A 19966-nucleotide genomic window follows, 5' to 3' on the forward strand; every position below is an offset into this window, starting at 1 on the left:
CAAAATGGTATCGTGCACTTTCTAGGTTTTGCACATGTGAAGAAATTTGGACATGTCTAGTTCCAGGTAAGCTAGTTTTTCCATAACTTATTTTTGCGATAAGCATTTCCTTGCATTTTCCTTTTCTTGATAAAATGACTGAGCGTAGAAGAAAATGTAACGGTCAGAATTGTAGACACTTACCTCAGATTCTATATATGAAAATACCGAAAATTCATAGTCAGCGGCTATTTATGTTTCTGGTTGCAGATAAATACAGTCTGTTCAGTACTTAATAACTTCGCGCTCTTAGAAATGCTGTCTCCATCGACTGAAGATCATATTTTAGAAGCAGCCGCAGTTTCTAGTGGCGGTTAAGGTAGCAATTATAACTGATTTGAAATATAATGGACTTACTCTTAAAATATGGAAAACGTGAATTTATTTACAGTTGATTTCAAGAAAAAAGATTAGCCGCAAATGCAATTCACATCATTTTTTACAGTTAAAAATATTGTTCTCCGTAAATAGGCACAAAAATCATTGGAGTAAAATAAATAGTTGACTGTGACGTTTTCCAAAGATAGAAAAATTAATACAAATATTTATTACGACTAACTTAATTTTCAAAGTGGAAAATGCATCCTTTGAATAAAGATTAATCCTATGGAGATTTTAAGATTTCTGCATGTCTGACTGAATGTTAATGAGGTAGTGAGGATGTTTATATTTTTATGGAGTGTGTTATTATTTATGGTGATTACAATTGAGGATAACTTTTATGAACTGCTATCAGAAGCTTAGTTAGAAAAGAAATTTTTACAAGGTAACAAACATAAGCGATAATGATGATACAAAAATGAAAGTATATAATGTTCTAGCAAAAATTTCAAAATCACGTTTATGGTCATATTTTTGTTTAATTCAGCCTGAAACAAAATATAGAATATTTCCATAATAATGTAAAAGGAGAATTTGTTAATAAATTCTCTTCTAATACCAATAAATTACAATTTACAACTCCAAAATATCACGCTGGTATGTAAATATTAATGTAATTCTTTACTCAGCCAAACCGTATAATTATATATTTGAAAATCTGAAAGATTTCTCCTAAACTTATTTTTTCATACAAAAAAAATCTTTTACAAGGTATATTAGCGCATTTATGCTATGGTCTACTGTAAATTTTATTCTACTATTTTTCTTTAATGAAGTTATATACTTTTATAGCGGTACGTTTTTAATGTAAATATTGCAATAGTCTTTGTCACAAAAGTCAAATTTAAAATTTTGATTATTTCAAACCATTTTTTCACCTAATGACGATTTTATATTATTTCGTTTTAGCTCCTTGGCTTTTTCTGTATTACTTTGGCGCTTGATATTCTATATTTTAGCGAACGGACCTTAATCTTTCTTAATTAATTAGTTATAGATTTTGCCGGAAACACATTACTTTTGCCTTGAAGATGAAATTTTTATATTCCGTTAATAAAAGAGAGGGATCCTGTATGAATTTTAATTCTCAAGCATATAATTACTGCTGTAAAGGAAATAGCAAATGAGAATGGAACAGAGATATTAACTGCCTGTGACTAGAAGTGAACTAGAAATGAACATTGCATGCTTGATTGCGCCCTCATAGTTATGAGTGAATGAAAGAAATCCAGTTTTCCCAAAACTAGGTGAGAACTTCTTCATTTTTTATTGATGTATATAAAGATGAAACAGGCCTTAAAGTGCCTTTACAGCTGCGGCGGAGATGAAGCAGGAACTCTTTGCTATAGCAAATGGTTTTCGGATGCTGGACGCGGAGGCAAAGAATAGCTGGATATTTTGACCTATGGCTGGTCATAAGTTGCGTGTATGACAGTCTGGGTGACTGTTGTACATATTGGGATTCTTCAGAAAACTTGCTTGTACAGGTTTCTATGCATGATAATTTACTGTTAAACTTCTTGCAGTTTTTAAATACCTATTTCTGAGGCCTCTCCTTGATGTACCGAAAGAGAAAAATCAGTAAGCTTTTTAATGATAATAATACCAAAATATTTAAGACCTTTTACACTTTTGATATTCTTGATGAGTTTCTGGCCTGGTCTAGGAAATGATTTTTAGCAATACGCTGCAATTATATTTTAAAGCCTTTCATGATTTACTTTGGATAACAAATTTTGTATTTACCAACAACCCGCAAAACTGGAAGTATTGGATTGGTAGAAATAAATAGAACTATGGACAGTATTTTATATCGTAATACTTCAAGGCGTTTTACATATCCGCTCTAAAAGCCGAGTGACAATGTTTGAAGGATCCTCCAGAAATGTATATAAGAAATTATTGACATTTATGATAACATACTTATGCTTGTATATAACTGATGGCCTCCAAAGAGATTAAGAAATATAATAATGGAATTTATTTTAGAAATACTGATAAACGTATTTATCATTCCACTAGATTAAGAAGGAAAAGGCAACATTTTATCTCTATCTTGAAAATGTAATACAGTGTTTCAAAATGGATCTTCAATCAATAATATTTTATTGTGAATCAACTTGAAAGTCACAGTTAAATGAGATATTTAGTAATCAATTAGGCATTGTTTCAGATGAAAAAAAATAAAGTTTGAGAATAGAAAGATAGCTCTGTAAAAAATATGATTAATTAACTCGGTTCTTCAGACTAAAATATTATGGGTAATTTGCATTTATATCAGTTACCAAAAATTGTTAAAACTATCTATTGTCTCTCTTTTAATTTGTTCCAGTGGCCTACATTCTTCTAAGATTGCAGTTAATTACTGTTATTAAAATTTAAATAAATGATCAGGACAAACAAAATACTGCTATAACTAAAGATATAGAATGAAGAAATAAAGAGTAATGAAAAATGGTTGACAGTACAGATAACTTTGATTTCATTTACTTTTTGCATGCATATGATAGTTAATTTCTCCATTTGACTCATGCTATTCATTTGTTATCTATTAGTGTAACTGTACTTATATTAGAGTAGTAAGCCAAAAGACAAAAGTTTTAAAAGAAAAGAAATACAGGTTGCCTTACAAATTTGGACCGTTTTCCAAAAATCATATAAAATCGACAATCTGAAGTATCTTTATAAAAGTTACTTAAATTTTCAACAGTCACACAGTAATTTTCATAGTAAATTTCCATTGATCGCATTCAAATGTAAACAGAATCAGAAAAATTAAGACTTTGTATTCGAATTTTGAATACATGTATGTAATTTTAGTAACATCATATGTAAATCACAGTACCTCTTGTATTATGCACTATGAAATGCCTCTAGAAGGCCGAAAACTACCGAAAACATAAGCTTACAGGAGTACATAAATTTAACATTAACGAGATAGCGCCAAGTTAACGATGATTATGGAAATTAATTTTTGTCACCATATGTGGAAAAAAATCATCAAAAGTTTTCAAACTGGACAACCATTTGGCGGCATTTTCCTCCTGCCCTCTATTATAACTGTAATTGGTCTGCATCACTGTATGTTACTGTAACTGCATATGCCTTCCAACAATTTCAAGAAATCGAAGGTACTGGAAATTCGTCGGTGGTCTCAGGAAGACTATATAAGACCGGGAAGAGCATCATTTCTCAGTTTTTAGTCCAGAGTTCGGAGTATCGAATGATCTCCGAGCGAGCATTGCTCTTTAGATGCGTTTTGCATTGTATATTGTTTAACAATCTGAGTAGTTTAAAGTGCTAACTATTGATTGTGCTCTGTCATACTGGGAAAAGCTGTACGAGTATTTTCGTAAAAAATATCAGATCCGTAAAGAGTTTCTGTTGGAAAAATAAATTTTATCAAGTTATCAACGAATCTGTATGCATTCAATCGATTACGAGCCCATACGCATGTAATAAGATTGTAGGATTCTCCACCGTGTAATTCTAAGTTACAGTTGAAAGTGAAGAATCTTAAGAACTGGTAATCGAATAATCGCTTGAGTTCGTGTGACAGGAAACAACAAGATAGAAGGGTAAAATAACCCTTTATTATATCAATCAAGATTTAACAGAACTCCGTCTTGGAGTTGTACAATAAAGCCGACACTTAGGCTTCAGCTTAAGAAACTAAGAATTAAACTAAACTAATCTTAACTAAAGAGATATAGCCGAAGCTATAAAAACTCTAACAGAGTTAGCCCCTTAACGCTAATTGACTGCGAAGCTATCAAGGGCCTAAAGTACGGCCGAGCGTAATAAATAGCTTACGAGAGAGTAGCCTAAAAGGGCGGACGCGTGCAGCCAGAATATCTGGTATCTCTCTCACTAAGACAGAAGAACTTTGAGGTTAAATACCACTCTTCCTCATTAGCATTCAGACGTGATTCTAAAACTACGTTCTGGCAGGAAACGTCCTGGTTCTGATTCTTTAATATTTCCAGGTGTACTGATTTCCAGTCTTCTTCCATTACTTTCGAGAATCCATCAATAGTGATGGGTTTGTGCTTAAAAAGAGCTCTTATCACGAAACCAGAAGCACAGTAGTCGACAAGTGAAACGTCGAGGGACTTTAAAAGTCACTGAGATAAAGAAATGGATTTTCTTCTGTAAATATCAGACATAAAACTTTCTATTGAGAGCACATTGAGTTGATTTTAACATTTTTCCCACTCTTCATGTTTTTAATTTGCCATTGTAAGAAAATCATCCAACAATCATAAACTCCTTACTGAATCTTTCGTTGCATTGATGGAACCAGGTCTGTACATTCTTTTCTCTTCGTTTTCGATAATAAATAGACCTTTTTTGTTGCAGTCATTTAGGTAAACACGTACTTCATTAAGGGTGTATTTCTATTTATCTTCTGGTAAATACACTAGTTATCATAAATTAAGGTAAAACCACAAAAATGATGATTACTCAGAAAGTTACATGTTTTAATGAAACTACCTACTGTATACAGCACACAGTAAGGTATGTATAAAGTAACATGAAAATAAATTACCAGACAATTATGGTGTTATAAATATTGGCATATGTATAAAATAAATAAATCTGATGTGTCAGTTTGAACTGAAAGCAGCTATACGTCTTTCTAATGCATCTCCAGCATGCTCGATAAGATGGCCACTCCATGCGATGAATTGTTTGCTGCTGAAGATAATCAGCCACGATACGCGCCTTGTGCGGTCTAGCGTTGTCATCCTGTAGCAGGAAGTTATCAACAATTGCCCCGGCATAAGGGCCCGCATAAGCATCAAGGATGTCATCTCTATTGGTCTGTGCATTCATGGTTCTACGTGGAAAGTCTTTGAATCCACCCAAAGAGATACCACCCCAAACGCAGACATTGCCTCCTCCATATGCATCTCTTTCACAACTGTTTGATGGATGATAAAGGGTTCCAGATTCTCTACAAATCAAAGAACGCCTACTATCGCTTTGTAGGCTAAACCTGGACTTATTCGTAAAGAGAACAGTCCTCCATTAATTAACTGTCCAGTGGATATATTGAAGTGCCCACCTCAAATATGATGTGACGTGAGCGGCACGTAAATGGCTGGTCGCCTCGCATACAGACCTCTTTCGTGATTCACAGTTGACGTTGACACCAAGCTTGCAGTGGCCGCAGCAAGAGATGATCTGAGTTTAGTCGGGAGTTGAGGTTCTATTCCATCATAGCAACAAATATCGGCCATCAGCCCTCATCATAGCGGTTGGCCGACGTAGCAGTTGATCTTAGCTGAGCCTCCTAGGTGCCAAATCTGTGGTTAGAAATTGTTGGCAAAGTCTATAAGCCACAGAAGGACTCACATTTAGCCATCTGGTCACTTCTGTCTGATTTTGCCTTGCCTTTAGTCTCCCAATAGTTCTCCATCGCAGTTCTTCTAGCAAATAATGCTTGGAGGTCATTGTCACGAATTGGCTATCCCAGATTCAGTATCACAACAAAATTCGCAGTCTTGCTCTGAAACATGCAATTTTATGTTTCTTGCAGATGACGTATTTCGATTGCAGTGCCACTAATTTGCATATTGAAATTTTACTCAGAAATTCGTATTTAACAGCATATTCAAATTTTATACGGATTGGCTTATTTTTGAATCATTTATCGCTATTTTTACGATTTTCCCTTAATTTTTGGAAACCAGGGTAGTTTTTACATAGAGTTCTATACGTTACTCTGCGTTGAGCCACATACTTCAGCGAAAGCTGGTGAACATTTTGTTTTTTAGCTTTTTTAAATTATACATCTTGGTTTATTATTTTATTTATTGTTGTTACGATGTATTTAAAGATTTTACAATTGATTTCCGTGTTACCAACGATTTAACTTTAAAAACGTTAGAAACAGTATATGCCATTTTCGGGAATTCGTTTGAAGATGTAGAAGATGGTTTTACCCTTTCTGATTAATAATACTTCTTATTTTGCAACAAATGTTAATGGCATGCATTTCAAAACGTTTTGAACTATGGAATAGGAATACTTCTCTTCGGAAAGCGTAAAAACCTATCCTTCGGTCCATACCTTGTTTACATGCGATATGTTGAAAGAAGAATAAATTTAAAAGTAGCAATCGATATTTCTTATTTCAAATAATAAACTTTTGCCAGGAATTTTTATTTCAAAACTGTTGGTTTTGTTTAAAATCCTTTCTCGAAGTCGTTCTAAAAATGCGTAAGCACACTCTGTATACTTTTCATAAATGAAGATTCACCAAATTTATTTATCTCTTTTCTTCTGACATGTCCTTACGTGGACCTCGTTGGGAATCACTAGGTTTGAGCTTTATTTAAAAACCTGTCCAAAAATATTTTGCTTCCGTCTTGTCTTCAGGATGTTTCGGAAAGGTGGCATTGTTTCCAAACAATGTCATTACGGACGGTACTTCTTTGAAAAGTTTTTTATATCCATGTTTTTAACAAAGATTTAGCATCATAGGTTGCCGTATGTTTATTGCCGCTTTTTGCGCGAAATTGGTGATAGCATCGTCTCGAAAGAACAACAAACAAGGGTTGAACTCGAAAATAAGTGTTATGCGGTTATTCAACTCGAATCGTATTCTAATCAAAGGTTTACAAACAGGACATATACGAAATTGGACTTATTCTAAAGCAGACGTATAGAGAGTTACTACTATAAAGTTTTTCATACTTTGAAAATAAAGTATTTCATCTTAACCGCTTTTCAGTATTGCTCATATTTTTATTGTTGAGTAGATTTCCTAATTTTAATACTTTAAAATGTTTTTAATAGTTTTAATGCTTTTAAAAATTTACATAATTTTTCTTAAATTTGCCCACATTCTTTTTCAGTTATGTCATTATGTAGATACTTCATCGTTTAACTCAATCTGTAATTTTAGGATTTAATATCCGGCACAAAAATGATGAAGAAAGGTTGGTTTTACAACTGGCTTCATCCTTGGTTGGGAACTGGTCTTTTAACCAGGTAATTAATACAATTAATTAGCCTAAATATTAGACACATTTTTTTTGGAATGAGAAATTTTGCCAGGATTAGAACTTTATATCTTTCAATTGCTAACTGGACGTTCGACCACGCAGAGCAGGAAAGCATGCATGTGAAAGGACTGAGATATTTCCTTATAAATTCACTGAAACCCTTAATATGAGATAGCTGACTTCTTTTTTTTTTTTTTTTATGCGAGATACATACAGATGTCATGCAAAAAAAATCTCTTCTTAATCCATTTTACCATTCGTTTTGAGAAAAAGAGTCCTTTATTCTGTCCGTACGTACAGATGTCAAGCAAAAACATCGTTCAAATGGTTTCGACAGCAGTCAGAACTGATATTTTCGTTAAAATATGATAGCCAAAAATACTCTACTGATACTCGTTACGCGATGATCATACTCGTTTCGCGATTGCAATACTTCTTCTACTTCGTACAAGGAAGTAAAAATGCAGTACGATGTTTTAATCGATACTCTTTCATGCGATCGTATTCAAGCGCTGGTGAAATTTCTTTATGTACACAAATGTTTCGTAATTATTGAAACAAAAGTATAATTTTAGAAATAAAATCAACTTTAGCAGCAGATAACAAGAGCTCCGATTACTTTGATTTAAATGCATTAGTCAATTACTATTTACTTCGAAATCACTATGAATTAATTAAATGAAAATTCTTCAATATTTGTATAATTAATTAACTTCCATGTTTTGCAAATCTAATACTCACATTAATTTAATAAGGTTACAATATCCTACACACACTGGTCTATTTTCAGCCTTATATAAACTCAGTTGAGATATAGTTTATAATGGAGGCTAGTATGCATTTAACGATGGCTTGAAAATAAATTTATAAGTTAACAGTATAACCACCCTTAATATAGACGAACATTCATGAGATGGTGATACCGACTATGCTCAAGGATCTCTCACTACGAAAATTTTTAAATTTGAAAATCTCGACTTTAGTTGTCGAGAATTTTTACTCATTATATTTTTATATTTTCCCCCCTCAGAAAGAGTTCTCCTCAGATTCAATAATTAAAAAATTTCATGTGTACACCACATGACTTCCTTTTACGGAATATTAAATTTATAAGGTATTTCTCCCGCCTTCTTAGCATGCCTTTGTGGTGTGGTGATCTGCACGCTGGGCGCATATTTCAGAGCTCCGTGGTTCGATTCCCGGCTAGGGCATTGCTCATTTTTCATCACTCCTGCTTCCAAAAATACCTAATGTCTCTACAAATTGTACGTAATTTTCTCTGCATTTCATTTAAACTTATTTCTTCGAATTTCATTACAGATATATCTCTCATTCAATTAATGCAGTTCTCACTTCGAGACAAGGCAAAAGTAAATAAAACCTCAAATTATCTTTATTAAAAATTTTAAAATATTGAAAAATATAAAACACCAAATACAGTTAAAATGGTTTAAAAAAAATTACATTTAAAATTAGAGTTTCTACGCAAAAACAAGCAATTCATCCAGAGAGCAAGAAGGCAGATTTTTCGGTGCACAAAACTGAAAGTTCACGTTTGATACCACTGGGCAAAAAGACAACTGGGCAACTCCACAAGACACTAAAAGAGCACAAACTGACTTAATTCACTATTCTGCCAAGTTTCAAATGTAAACAAATATGGCTGCTGTAATAAAAAAATTAGGCTTAGCCGCAGTTAAACAACTTTTAAATTGTTGATAATTCTACGTCTATCCCAGGTAGATTAACTGAAGGCATAAAAACCTTAATCGGAAGGCAAGAATAACATAATTCAATCATTTTAAAAGCAAAAATGCACAATTTACCAACATATAAGAATATACATATATATATAATTATAATTATATATTATATATATACTTATATAATTGCCAATAAAGTCATAAAGTAAGAAATTTAGTAAGAATTCACAATTAATAAATTTCAAATAATCCTATAAATGCAACAAAGAAATTTTAAAAAGTTAAAACCAAAACTTATCAAAAAAGCAATACCCCAACTCAAAAAATTAATGAAATTTAAGGAAAAATTAACATAGGAGAAGAGGAATTCTATCAACTTCAATGCCCCTTTGTCAGGGGGGAAACATTGAAATCAATTAAAATCCCTCTTCTACAAATATCCTTGCTTTTCTGTATCGAGAATTAGTAGATGAACCATTTCAATATATTTTAATTATAATAGTTCACCCGAAATTTCTGGCTCTTTCCCAAAGTAAATTCTAATCTTGTAACTTAAACAAAGAGAATTCTAGTTTATTTAAAGATTTGAAAATTTACGTGAAATAATATAATACTTCAGTGAGAAATTTAAATAAAAAAATTTTTACCTTTAAACATATAGCAAGAATTTTCATAGAAGAGAGATTTGAATTGATTTCAATATTCCTCCCCTCTGGCGAAGTGGCATTGAAGTTAATTGAATTCCTCTTGTGTTATTTAATTTTTTTAACTGGAGTATTGCTTGTTTGAAAAGGTTTTGGTTTCAACTTTTTCAGCAGACGGTATAGTGGTTAGGAGAGCCTACTACGGTAACGAAGGGCCCGGGTTCGAATCCCTGAGAAGACATAGATGTTTGTAAATGTACAGTGTTGGTGCGGCATGACGGGAATTTAAATATACGGCGAGCCGAAAGTCCTGTCGTGTGGATTGTGGGAGTGGAGACTGGTAGAAAACCCCCGGATTTTCCTTGGGGTGCCTCCAACCTCTCTTCGGAGTGGGCTCTGACAATCAGTGTTCCATGTAATGGAACAACATTGACAACACAACAACATATATATATATATATATATATACTTATAAGTGTATATATATACTTATAAGTGTATATATATATACTTATGGTGCGGCCGATTGTAAAAAAGGAGGTGCACAACTACATGTCATAGCAGTCCTATATACAAAATTTCAACTTTCCGAGACTACTCGTTTTTGAGTTATATGAGATACATACATACATTCATATGTACGTACGTAGGTACAGACATCACGAGAAAATCTCTTCTGAATCCATTTTAAATCCTTTTTGTAGCCCGTTTTGGGTAAAAGAGCCCTTTGTTCTGTCCTTACGTACAGATGTCGTCCAAAAACATAATTAAATTGCATTCGATAACGGTCAAAATGGATATTTTCGTTTAAATATGATACCCTAAAATGTTGGCGATTACAACAATTCCTTTACTTTGTACAAAGAAGTGAAAACAGCACAATTTTATTTCTACTTATTTGATAAATTAAGGTTTTTTAAATCAGAAAGTTATTTTTTTCCACGAATTTAGGCTGAAATATAACCTCTTAATAAGAGAATAATTCCGTCATCTTGAATAAAAAAATAAAAAATGCATAAAAAATATTGGAATTTAGGAAATAAAATTTCAAATTACAAATTTTAACGTCAGCATTTTTTATGAAATGTTTTTGACCGAAATTCATAAAAGAAATAACATCAAAAATCACTAAATCTTCTGTACTTTAAAATAGAGAAATTCCATTGCAAAGGGCTAAACAATAAAAGGAAATATCACAGTTTTAAAATTATATATCTACCAAATATTACAATGTTTTTTTTTGGCTATTAGGATTTTAACTTTACTTTTCAGGAAATTTTAGCTTCATATTCATAGTCACAGTAAAATTGTGTACAGACAGCAAATAAAGAAAAGTATATGAGATTAACGATAAATAATGGAAAATTTTGTATCGGAAATACCTGTAAACTGCTTAGACATTTATTATATTAATATTTTGTTTGCATTATTATTATTGTTTATAAGTCTTTAGTTTCATATTGTGCTTAAAATAGGCTATCTTATAAAAACTATATCTTAACTGCTAATAGATTATTTTGAGTATAAAAAATATTTTAATATATTTCTTATTACCATTCCATTCAATATTTGCTGTTGTTGTATTTGATTTATTGTTGTACTTGATCTATTTTATCGATCATATACATAAATTCATTTTCTGAAAGATATGAAAATATAGTACTATCCCAACTTATCCGAATTTGAAGTTACGCGGTTCCTTATTTTCTTTATTTTACACATTTATGTTCGTAATGAATTTGCATTTCAAATTAACAGTAATTCAAAAGGTCCTGAGAAATAAATTGTTATTCTGCCTATACCGTAATAGTAAAACAAATAATATTTTTTCAATAGAATTTAATAATTACATACAATACGAGCATAAAACAACACAGTATGTCCAATTTTCATTTTGCATGATTTTTTGATTTCATTTTTACTTCCTTGTACGAAGTAAAAAGGAAGTATTGTAATCGCGAAAAGTTTCAGGCATCATATTTCAACGCAAATATCCATTTTCACCGCTATCGAATGCAATTTAACGATGTTTTTGCTTGACATCTGTACGTAAGGACAGAATAAAGATTTCTTTTCCCCAAAAAAATTATAAAACTGGTTTAAAATGGATTCAGAAGAGATTTTTTCGTGGCGTCTGTACGTACGTATCTCGCATAACTCAAAAACGAGTAGTCTCAGAACGTTGAAATTTTGTATATAGGACTGTTATAACATGTAGATGTGCATCTCGTATTTTGGTTGCAACCGGCCGCACCAAAAGTGTATAAATATATGTATATATATATATATATCTACTCTCTTACTCGGCTCGGTGATCTCAGTTTCCTTATTCTTATATGTTTGTGAATTGTGCATTTTTTTGCTTTCAAAATGATTGTATTATGTTGTTCTTATCTTCCGGTTAAGGTTTTTATGCCTTTAGTAAATCTGTATGCAATATTTTTAGAATTATCAACAATTTAAAAGTGTGCTAAGCCTAATAATTTTTCCATGGCGGCCATTGCTTGTTTAGTGTAATACTTCTTTAACAATTTGAAGTAAACTCCATTACTGGAATACAGAAAAAACTTTATTTAGCACTCAAAATGGCGACATACAAAACAAAAAAAGAAACGAATTCTAACTTTTTTAAAAATAAAATTACATTCTTCGTGCAAGAGTCGCACGTGGCACTCGAGCCTGGTTTCAAACATTCCAATTGCCATTCACAAATACCTTAATGTTCATTTATTTAAATTATTTAAACTATAAGATTTTAATAATATTTAAAGCTGTTACAACCTCTCCCCTAACGGAGAGACTTTTTCCGAAGGGAAAAGTTCTGTAAAATTCGAAAGTTTATAAGCTCGGCTTGCTCATTTGCTTAAAGAGAAAAGGTAACTTCTCTCATAAGTTTCCAAACTTCAGGCCAAAAATTTTAAGTTTTAAACAAATAGTTTTACATTATATTTAAATAGGAAGAAAATGGACAGTATTCAATTTAGTCTTCCTTTTTTTTTTCTTGACGTCGCCTAGATCTCTTCCATGTTGGACCAGTTCCTCGGCTATAATTCACAGCAAAACTTTTCCTCAGTTCATCTGTGCCTTTCGGATAATATTCAATTGTCATTTAAATTCGACAATTGTTTTCTTCGTCTATTAGTAGCGGCTTTGATATTAAATCGAAAGTCGAAAAATGATGCTAACGCTGCATTGTCAAATGATTCTCAATGTTAATTTCTTTATCGTTTTTGAAATTTACGTGAACATCTTCCACATTTAATTCCGGTGATTTAACATCTTCTTCAAAGGCATCTCTGGATGCTTTATTTTCTTCCTTCATCGGTTCCAAGATCTTCTCTTCAGCTATTTTTTTTCCTTTGAGCTCTAGTAGAGACAGCATTAACCTGGTGAGGACAACTATCAGGCTCCTTTCCTGTTTGATCCATAAATACCTTCCTTTGTCGAGTTCATTTCTAATAATGGCAGCCTTAGTTATTGCTCGCCCAAGATCGCAATTTAGTTCAATCTCAGCCAATGGTAAACAGGTTGGATTCAAATCTAATGGTTGTTGCAACCACATATTTTCCCCTGTCAGCATTTCCGGCGTGATGTATTTGCGACAAACTATATCAATGCGACAAACCTGAATCTCTTAATATAGGAATTTTATGATCATTTACGTAACCCATGCTGGTATAAGGTAATAGAAATTTATCCTCTGGTTTTGCACTAATTCTGTTAAGATTAGCAGGAGATTCAGTACTATTCTTAAGTTTTGGATATTGGGGTCTTAAATATTGATAGGATCCACACCGTTAGCATTGTGGCGTCTTTCGTTTTTCATATTTATCATCTGAACGTGGACTTCTAGGTCTATGAAACTAGCTTTGCGAATTTAATCCTGATGACAATTTTGTTTTTCAGTTTTATTTTTATTATCTGAACTCATTTTACCTTGAGTTAGTGCATTGTATCTTTCTTTCTACCAATACACTACAGGCTTTTTTTTTTTTTTTTTTTTTTTTTTTTTTTTTTTTTTTTTTTTTTAGTTTCCGCAAACGTTTTCATAGGCATCTAGTTTTTCAGCTACTTTTTTAGATGAAATCATCTCTACCCACTCATCAAGAAAATTTTCTCTAATTTCAGGAGGAACTCGACGTTTAAGTTGGTCAATCACCATCAAATCTAGCAACTGATCAAAAGTCTCACCGCCTAGACTAGTCACCCATTCTTTGCAATAATTTTCTATTCCATAATTGAAATCCACCCATGTGGATTCTGTACTCTTTTGATGTTTCATATATTTCTGCCTAAAATTTTCCCGGCTTAGTTTAAACCGTCTTAACAATAAATTCTTCACATGTTCACAGTCTTTAGCTTTATCGGAGGGTTCTCTAGCTATTAACTGGGTTATTTCGTAAGGAAGTAGTCCTAGTAAATGAGATAAAAATTCTTCTTTATCCATTTGAGTCCATTCTGCTTGCCTTTCAAACAATAGCAAATATAGGCTGATATCTCCTTTCTTGTCATCGAATTTTTGCATAAGGTGACGCAGCTCCGTTTTCGGCCGGATCTGACCGGTATTTTGAGACTTTGTCTCTGCTTCAAGTCTTAATCTCTCTAATTCCATACTATTCTTTCCTTCTCCGCTCTTCTGCTTCTTCCTATCTTCTACTTCCTTCTCTTTCCTCCCTCTCTTTCCGTTCTTCTATCATTGTGTCTAAGATTCCTTTGACGAATACTTCATCATAATCTCTACTTTCAACAATTTTCTGCTTTAAATCGACTATTTTCAAATCTGCAGCCACATGAACTCCCAGTTCAGCCGCGAGATTTTTCAAATCTTCCTTAGGAGCTCTTCCTAAGTAAGATATTGTTTCTATGTTTAAAATGAACAAACACTGTTCTTTATACTTCCTCAAAATAGCTCAAATCAGTTACTTTAATTAATTAATGCAGTCAGGAAACACGGAATTAAATGCACTCTGTTAAATACGCAAACCTCAAAAATGAAATATTTAAATTATATGAAATTCATACTCTCTATCACATTAATTGTAACTAAAATAAAAATAACAACATAGAGAAATGTATATGTCTACTATTGGACAACTAAAATGAATATTAAAAATAACAATATTCAATACAGTAATAAAATAAGACAATTCAATATTAACAGGATGTAATCTCTAATTCAGTGATGAACCAATAAATTAAAGCAATTCAATATTATCAGGAAGTAATAATCTGGTATCACTAATATTACGTTCAGTGATGAACTAATAACATAAGGCAATTCAATATTAACAGGAAGTAATAATCTGGTATCACTAATATTACGTTCAGTGATGAACTAATAACATAAAGGAACTCAATATTAACAGGAAGTAATAACCTGGTATCATTAATATTATGTTCAGTGATGAACTAATAAAATAAAAAAACGCACGATTATTCAATCTCGCCCTTGCCTCCAAAATAATTAACTGTAATACTTCTTTAACAATTTGAAGCAAACTCACACACAGAAAAAACACAGAAATGTGTGATGGAAGACAGAAAAAACGTTATTTAGAATTCAAAATGGCGACATACAAAGCAAAAAAAAGAAACGAATTCTAACCTTTTTAAAAATAAATTACATTCTTCCTGCGAGAGTCGCACGTGGCACTCGAGCATGATTTCAAGCATTGCCATTCATAAATACCTCAATGTTCATCTATTTAAATTATTTAAACTACAAGATTTTAATAATATTTAAAGCTGTTACATTACATTTGAAACAGCAGAATAGTAGATTTGTTGCCAATCTAGAGAAAGTAAGCTTCGCAATAACAAAGATAATACCTTCTTTTATTATTGCAAATTGAATCATGCTTAATCCATTCTGGAATTTATTCGAGGAAATAAGTGTTGAAGATTTACTTCATAATTTTCAATACAGACATCTTGAGTTTTAATGTATTTTTGTCTTGTCACGAAGTGAGAACTGAGTTCATTGAATGAGAAATACTGAATCGTCTGTAAAAAAACTGTTTCTTTTTTGTGTTGCTGTTGTTTTTGTTCTTTGCTTAATTTCTTTTATATATCGTTTTAGATTTATTATAGTATTTGAATACAGTATGAGGCAACGATTAGATAATTCTTAAGATGATATAATTTTTTTAATTCTGAGTTAAAAAAATGAATGAAATGTAACGCTGTTAAGTGAACCTAAGGCCAGAGTGTCGCCATGGTAAATAAATACAGTAAATTTTAAAGAGTGAATTTATTCTATTATGCTTCATGCGCTATCGTTGAAGTATATTTAATTCAATCCAATAAGTTTAAACGAAATGCAAGAAAAATTGCATATTATTTGATATTCCGTACAAGGAAGTCATGTGGTGAACACATCAGATTTTTTTACTTCATTAAAATAAGTTTCTTTTTATCCAAAGAATTTCTAGATTTTCGAGAATTTTCTAAAGGCCATTTTTAATATCTAGAAATAAATTAACTATTTATTCAAAAATTCAGGAATTTCGAAAACTAGAAAAATGCTATGAATAAATAATGGTGGACGATTTTCAAATCTTAAACTTCTATTTCAAAAAGGTCTTCTGTCTAAAATATCTTTAAGATAAAATGTTTCTTTTGATATTAATAAACTGGACAGTAGAAAATGAGATTGTATAAGAGGGCTTCAAGCCAGATTTCCTGAATAAGTATGCGATGGTAAAAAGAAAATTTACATTTGTTAAAGCGTTAAAATTTTTGTATTCGGAAGAATTATAAATACAAAATTATTAATGAAAGTAATTCCATATGATACGGATTTAAACAAAAAAGGAAAAAAATTCCGAATCTCTAGTTTCAAAATACAGAAACACGACGGTAGATTGATAATATACAAATTCGCATGCCGCAATCGTAATATAATCAGTCTCTTTAACTGAACTAAGAACAAAAAGTTCTGAATTATTACTCTATTCGCTGTTCAGACTAACTTACCTATATATGTATATATAGCTTATCCGAACAGAAAAGGTAATTACAAAGTTTTTCCATAATATCTGAAATTTTTAGATGTCATAGAATCTTGATTTTACTGGCTCGATGGAAATATTTCACGTACTTCTGAAATTCTACAGCCAGTCGTTAAGTTTGTCACCATATCCGAAAGGTTTTATTTAACATATTATTTCTTCTAAATATTCTGAAAATTGTAAGCCGTAAAATATACAAATTTTCAGTCACTAAAATTAAAAACACTCTTTCAAAACAATCACATAAATTTTTAAAACTGTAAAACACAAAACAAAATACGCAAATGTATAGCTTATCTGGGAAACAATGGGTATAGCTTATCTGGGCCTCTTGAATACGTGCCGAGCGTGCAGAACACTACACCACGAATGCACGCTGTAAAAAGGCGAGAGAAATATCTTACATCTTGACCGGTGCACAAACGAGCGAGCAAAGCTGTATCCTGCTCAATCTTACCTTGACCCTCCAGAGTTCCTATTTCATACGGTTTATAATAGTATTTTATGAAATATTATGATGTAAATATTACAATAAAAAATACTACGATACAAGACATGCGTATCGTAGTATGAATACAGTGTTGATACTGTTGTTGAAAACAAATTCTTAAAAAAAAAAAGGGGGGAGGAGAGAGAGAGAAAGAAAGAAAAAGAAAACAGATAATTTGAAAGACTTTATATTTTAACAATCGCCCAAAAGTAAGTTAAGGACTTTTCCTCTCTCGCGCGTAACTCGCAATCTACCAGTGTTGCACTCGCTCCTGCTAGCTTTACTAATAAATATCAGTTTCTTCACACTTACGCCATATACGATTTAACAGCAAAATTACAAAATTTCGATGCAATGTTTTTCTCTTTATCAGATCAATGTTCAGTTTTCTTAGTAAGATGGCTTACAAAACTTGGTGTCTTATTATTAACGTTTTGAGTGTTAATTTCATTTATTAAATAGCCCTTTCTTCGCACTTATGTGACGTAAACTTCAACTCAACAGAAAAATCACAAACTATTTTAAAACAGCATATGTTTAGAATTTCCGACGGATAATCCGTATCGTGAGCTGGGGTTTAACATATTTTATTCCGTACAGTGTTCGCTTTCAAATCATTGAGTTTGTTAACCGAAAATTCATTAAAGTTTTACAAAATATGATATAAAAAATTTGGTATCGTCTTTTTTTACAGAACGAGGAGCATACGTACATATAAACAGATTCTCCATAATTTAATTTCATTTCTTTAAAAATAATACAAGGCGATAGTATTTGGTGGCAACAATTTGAAAGTATTTCACACAAATTCACGCAAAATTCACGCAAAATCCTGTTTCGGGGCTAATAGCCTATTCGGACTTATGCTCTTCTGGGCTAATAAAATCTAAATTTTTGCGTGTTCCCTGCAAAATGAAATTACCAGTTAGTAAAATATTCAGTATGGATTCATTTATGTTGAATTATTTCAAACTGATACGAGCATTTATATTTCTTATAGTGCTAAATTTTTTAACACTTTCTTTAAATATAAAAAAACAAAGTTTTGGGAAGAATCATCATTTGAAAGGCTTTTCACGTTTGATGAGACATATTGTAATTAGCCTAAATTTCCTAAAATTGCGTAGAAATATATCGCTTTTTAAATTTTAAAAAGAACTTAATTCGAAGTTATAATTAACTTCAAATACAATTTTTATTATTTGAGCCTCAACTTCAGGACTCAAAGCTCAAATCACTGAATATCTTCCACTGAACTGGAATTTCTTCTGGTTATAGAGAAATTTAAGAAGTTTACGTGAGAAAAATTACTTTTATAACATTTTTCATTTTTAAGACACATCTCTCATATTTTATAAGCTACGTGTACTATTTTGGGGACTATACTCCTATCATCCATAGTATAAGCTCAGATGAAAAGTATTCTTTATGCAATCCAACAGAATTTCCAAACTATCTTCCAATATATCCAAATTAGTAACAAAAGTCTTTGCCGAATGAGATGGCTAACTTTTGCAACATTTCTGAGTTTAAAGCAATAATATAAAAAGGTGTTAATAACTATAGGTCAAAGAATGCTAAATATAAACATGCATATATATATACACTTATATATATATATATATATATATACTATTTTATTATAAGTAATAATATTCATGCTTACAGCAGCAATAGGAGTTGAAACTGGTAAGCTCAGATGTTTAAATTTGTTACATGCATTATTATTATTTAACGCACAAAATTTTAATTAGTATATCTTCTAAACCAATGAATAATTCTTTCAGATAATTCAAGATATGTATTAAAATTTAGTTAAAATACTATTCGTTAAAAACGCACTTATATTTGAATGCAAAGCATGCGTTTGTGCAGAGTAATACTATATCAGATAACAAATCTCAGACACAAATTTTCGCAGCTGTATACGTAGATGACAGAAGAAAATGTTATAGTCTGAATTGTTGAAGAATGAATAAATAAATTTTTATTCTGTTACTACAATAGATCAAAATTATCTGCAAATAATCAAACGCATAATTTTTGTTAACTGTGAAGCTTCAGAAAAAAAAATGCTAATATTAAACTATGAAGTTTAATTGTAGTTACTTTGAATAAAATCATTTTTCTTGAAGTTGATTCTAAATATTAATACACAGTATCGTGAGCTACAGAGCATTTAAACTTTCTCAAATGCCAAACTAAGTAGTCTTTTTATATGACTTAAAAGAAATGATATCAAATTAATTTACCAGTATGGAGAGTTTATGAAAAAGGCGATCTTAAAAATGTTTTTGCTTTGTCTTCATTTGAAGGATACAAAATTCTGTATTTTACTTACTTTCTTTTGACATAAAAACACCCTTAACAAAATGTTTTCAAAAGTTTCTGATAGTTATATGTAGCTACTCTGCACGTCTTTGCAAGCGTAGATTATTTAAACAATAGGAGATTGAACTGGGTAATTCTTTAAATAATGACTTGAAGGTGGGGGGGTCGGAAAGTTCATTTTTTCATTTACACATGCGTACACGCGTCGAGAGCATTTGGATTAACGCCTCCTTTGGGCTAAAAAAAAATTTTAAAACAGCATATTTTTAGAATTTCCGATAGAGAGTCTCTCCCTGGTTATAGAGTTTCTTAACCAAAAATTCGCTAAAGCTTAAAAAAATATGAAATACACAAT

At 31.5% G+C, this 19966-nt stretch overlaps 1 protein-coding gene across 1 annotated transcript in view; it reads left to right on the forward strand.

Moving 5' to 3' along the window:
• LOC118196120 (cytochrome P450 4V2-like) overlaps nucleotides 1-19966 on the forward strand; it is a 59571-nt gene that overhangs the window by 5343 nt on the left and 34262 nt on the right. The window contains exon 3 of the mRNA XM_085810242.1: nucleotides 7334-7419. Coding sequence (XP_085666368.1) covers nucleotides 7334-7419 — 86 coding nt within the window. The remainder of the gene's footprint in view (nucleotides 1-7333; nucleotides 7420-19966) is intronic.

The sequence above is a fragment of the Stegodyphus dumicola genome, chromosome 1, assembly GCF_044657685.1.
Source record: "Stegodyphus dumicola isolate Sdum_Otavi_A_Nest chromosome 1, ASM4465768v1".
Taxonomy (NCBI): domain Eukaryota; kingdom Metazoa; phylum Arthropoda; class Arachnida; order Araneae; family Eresidae; genus Stegodyphus; species Stegodyphus dumicola.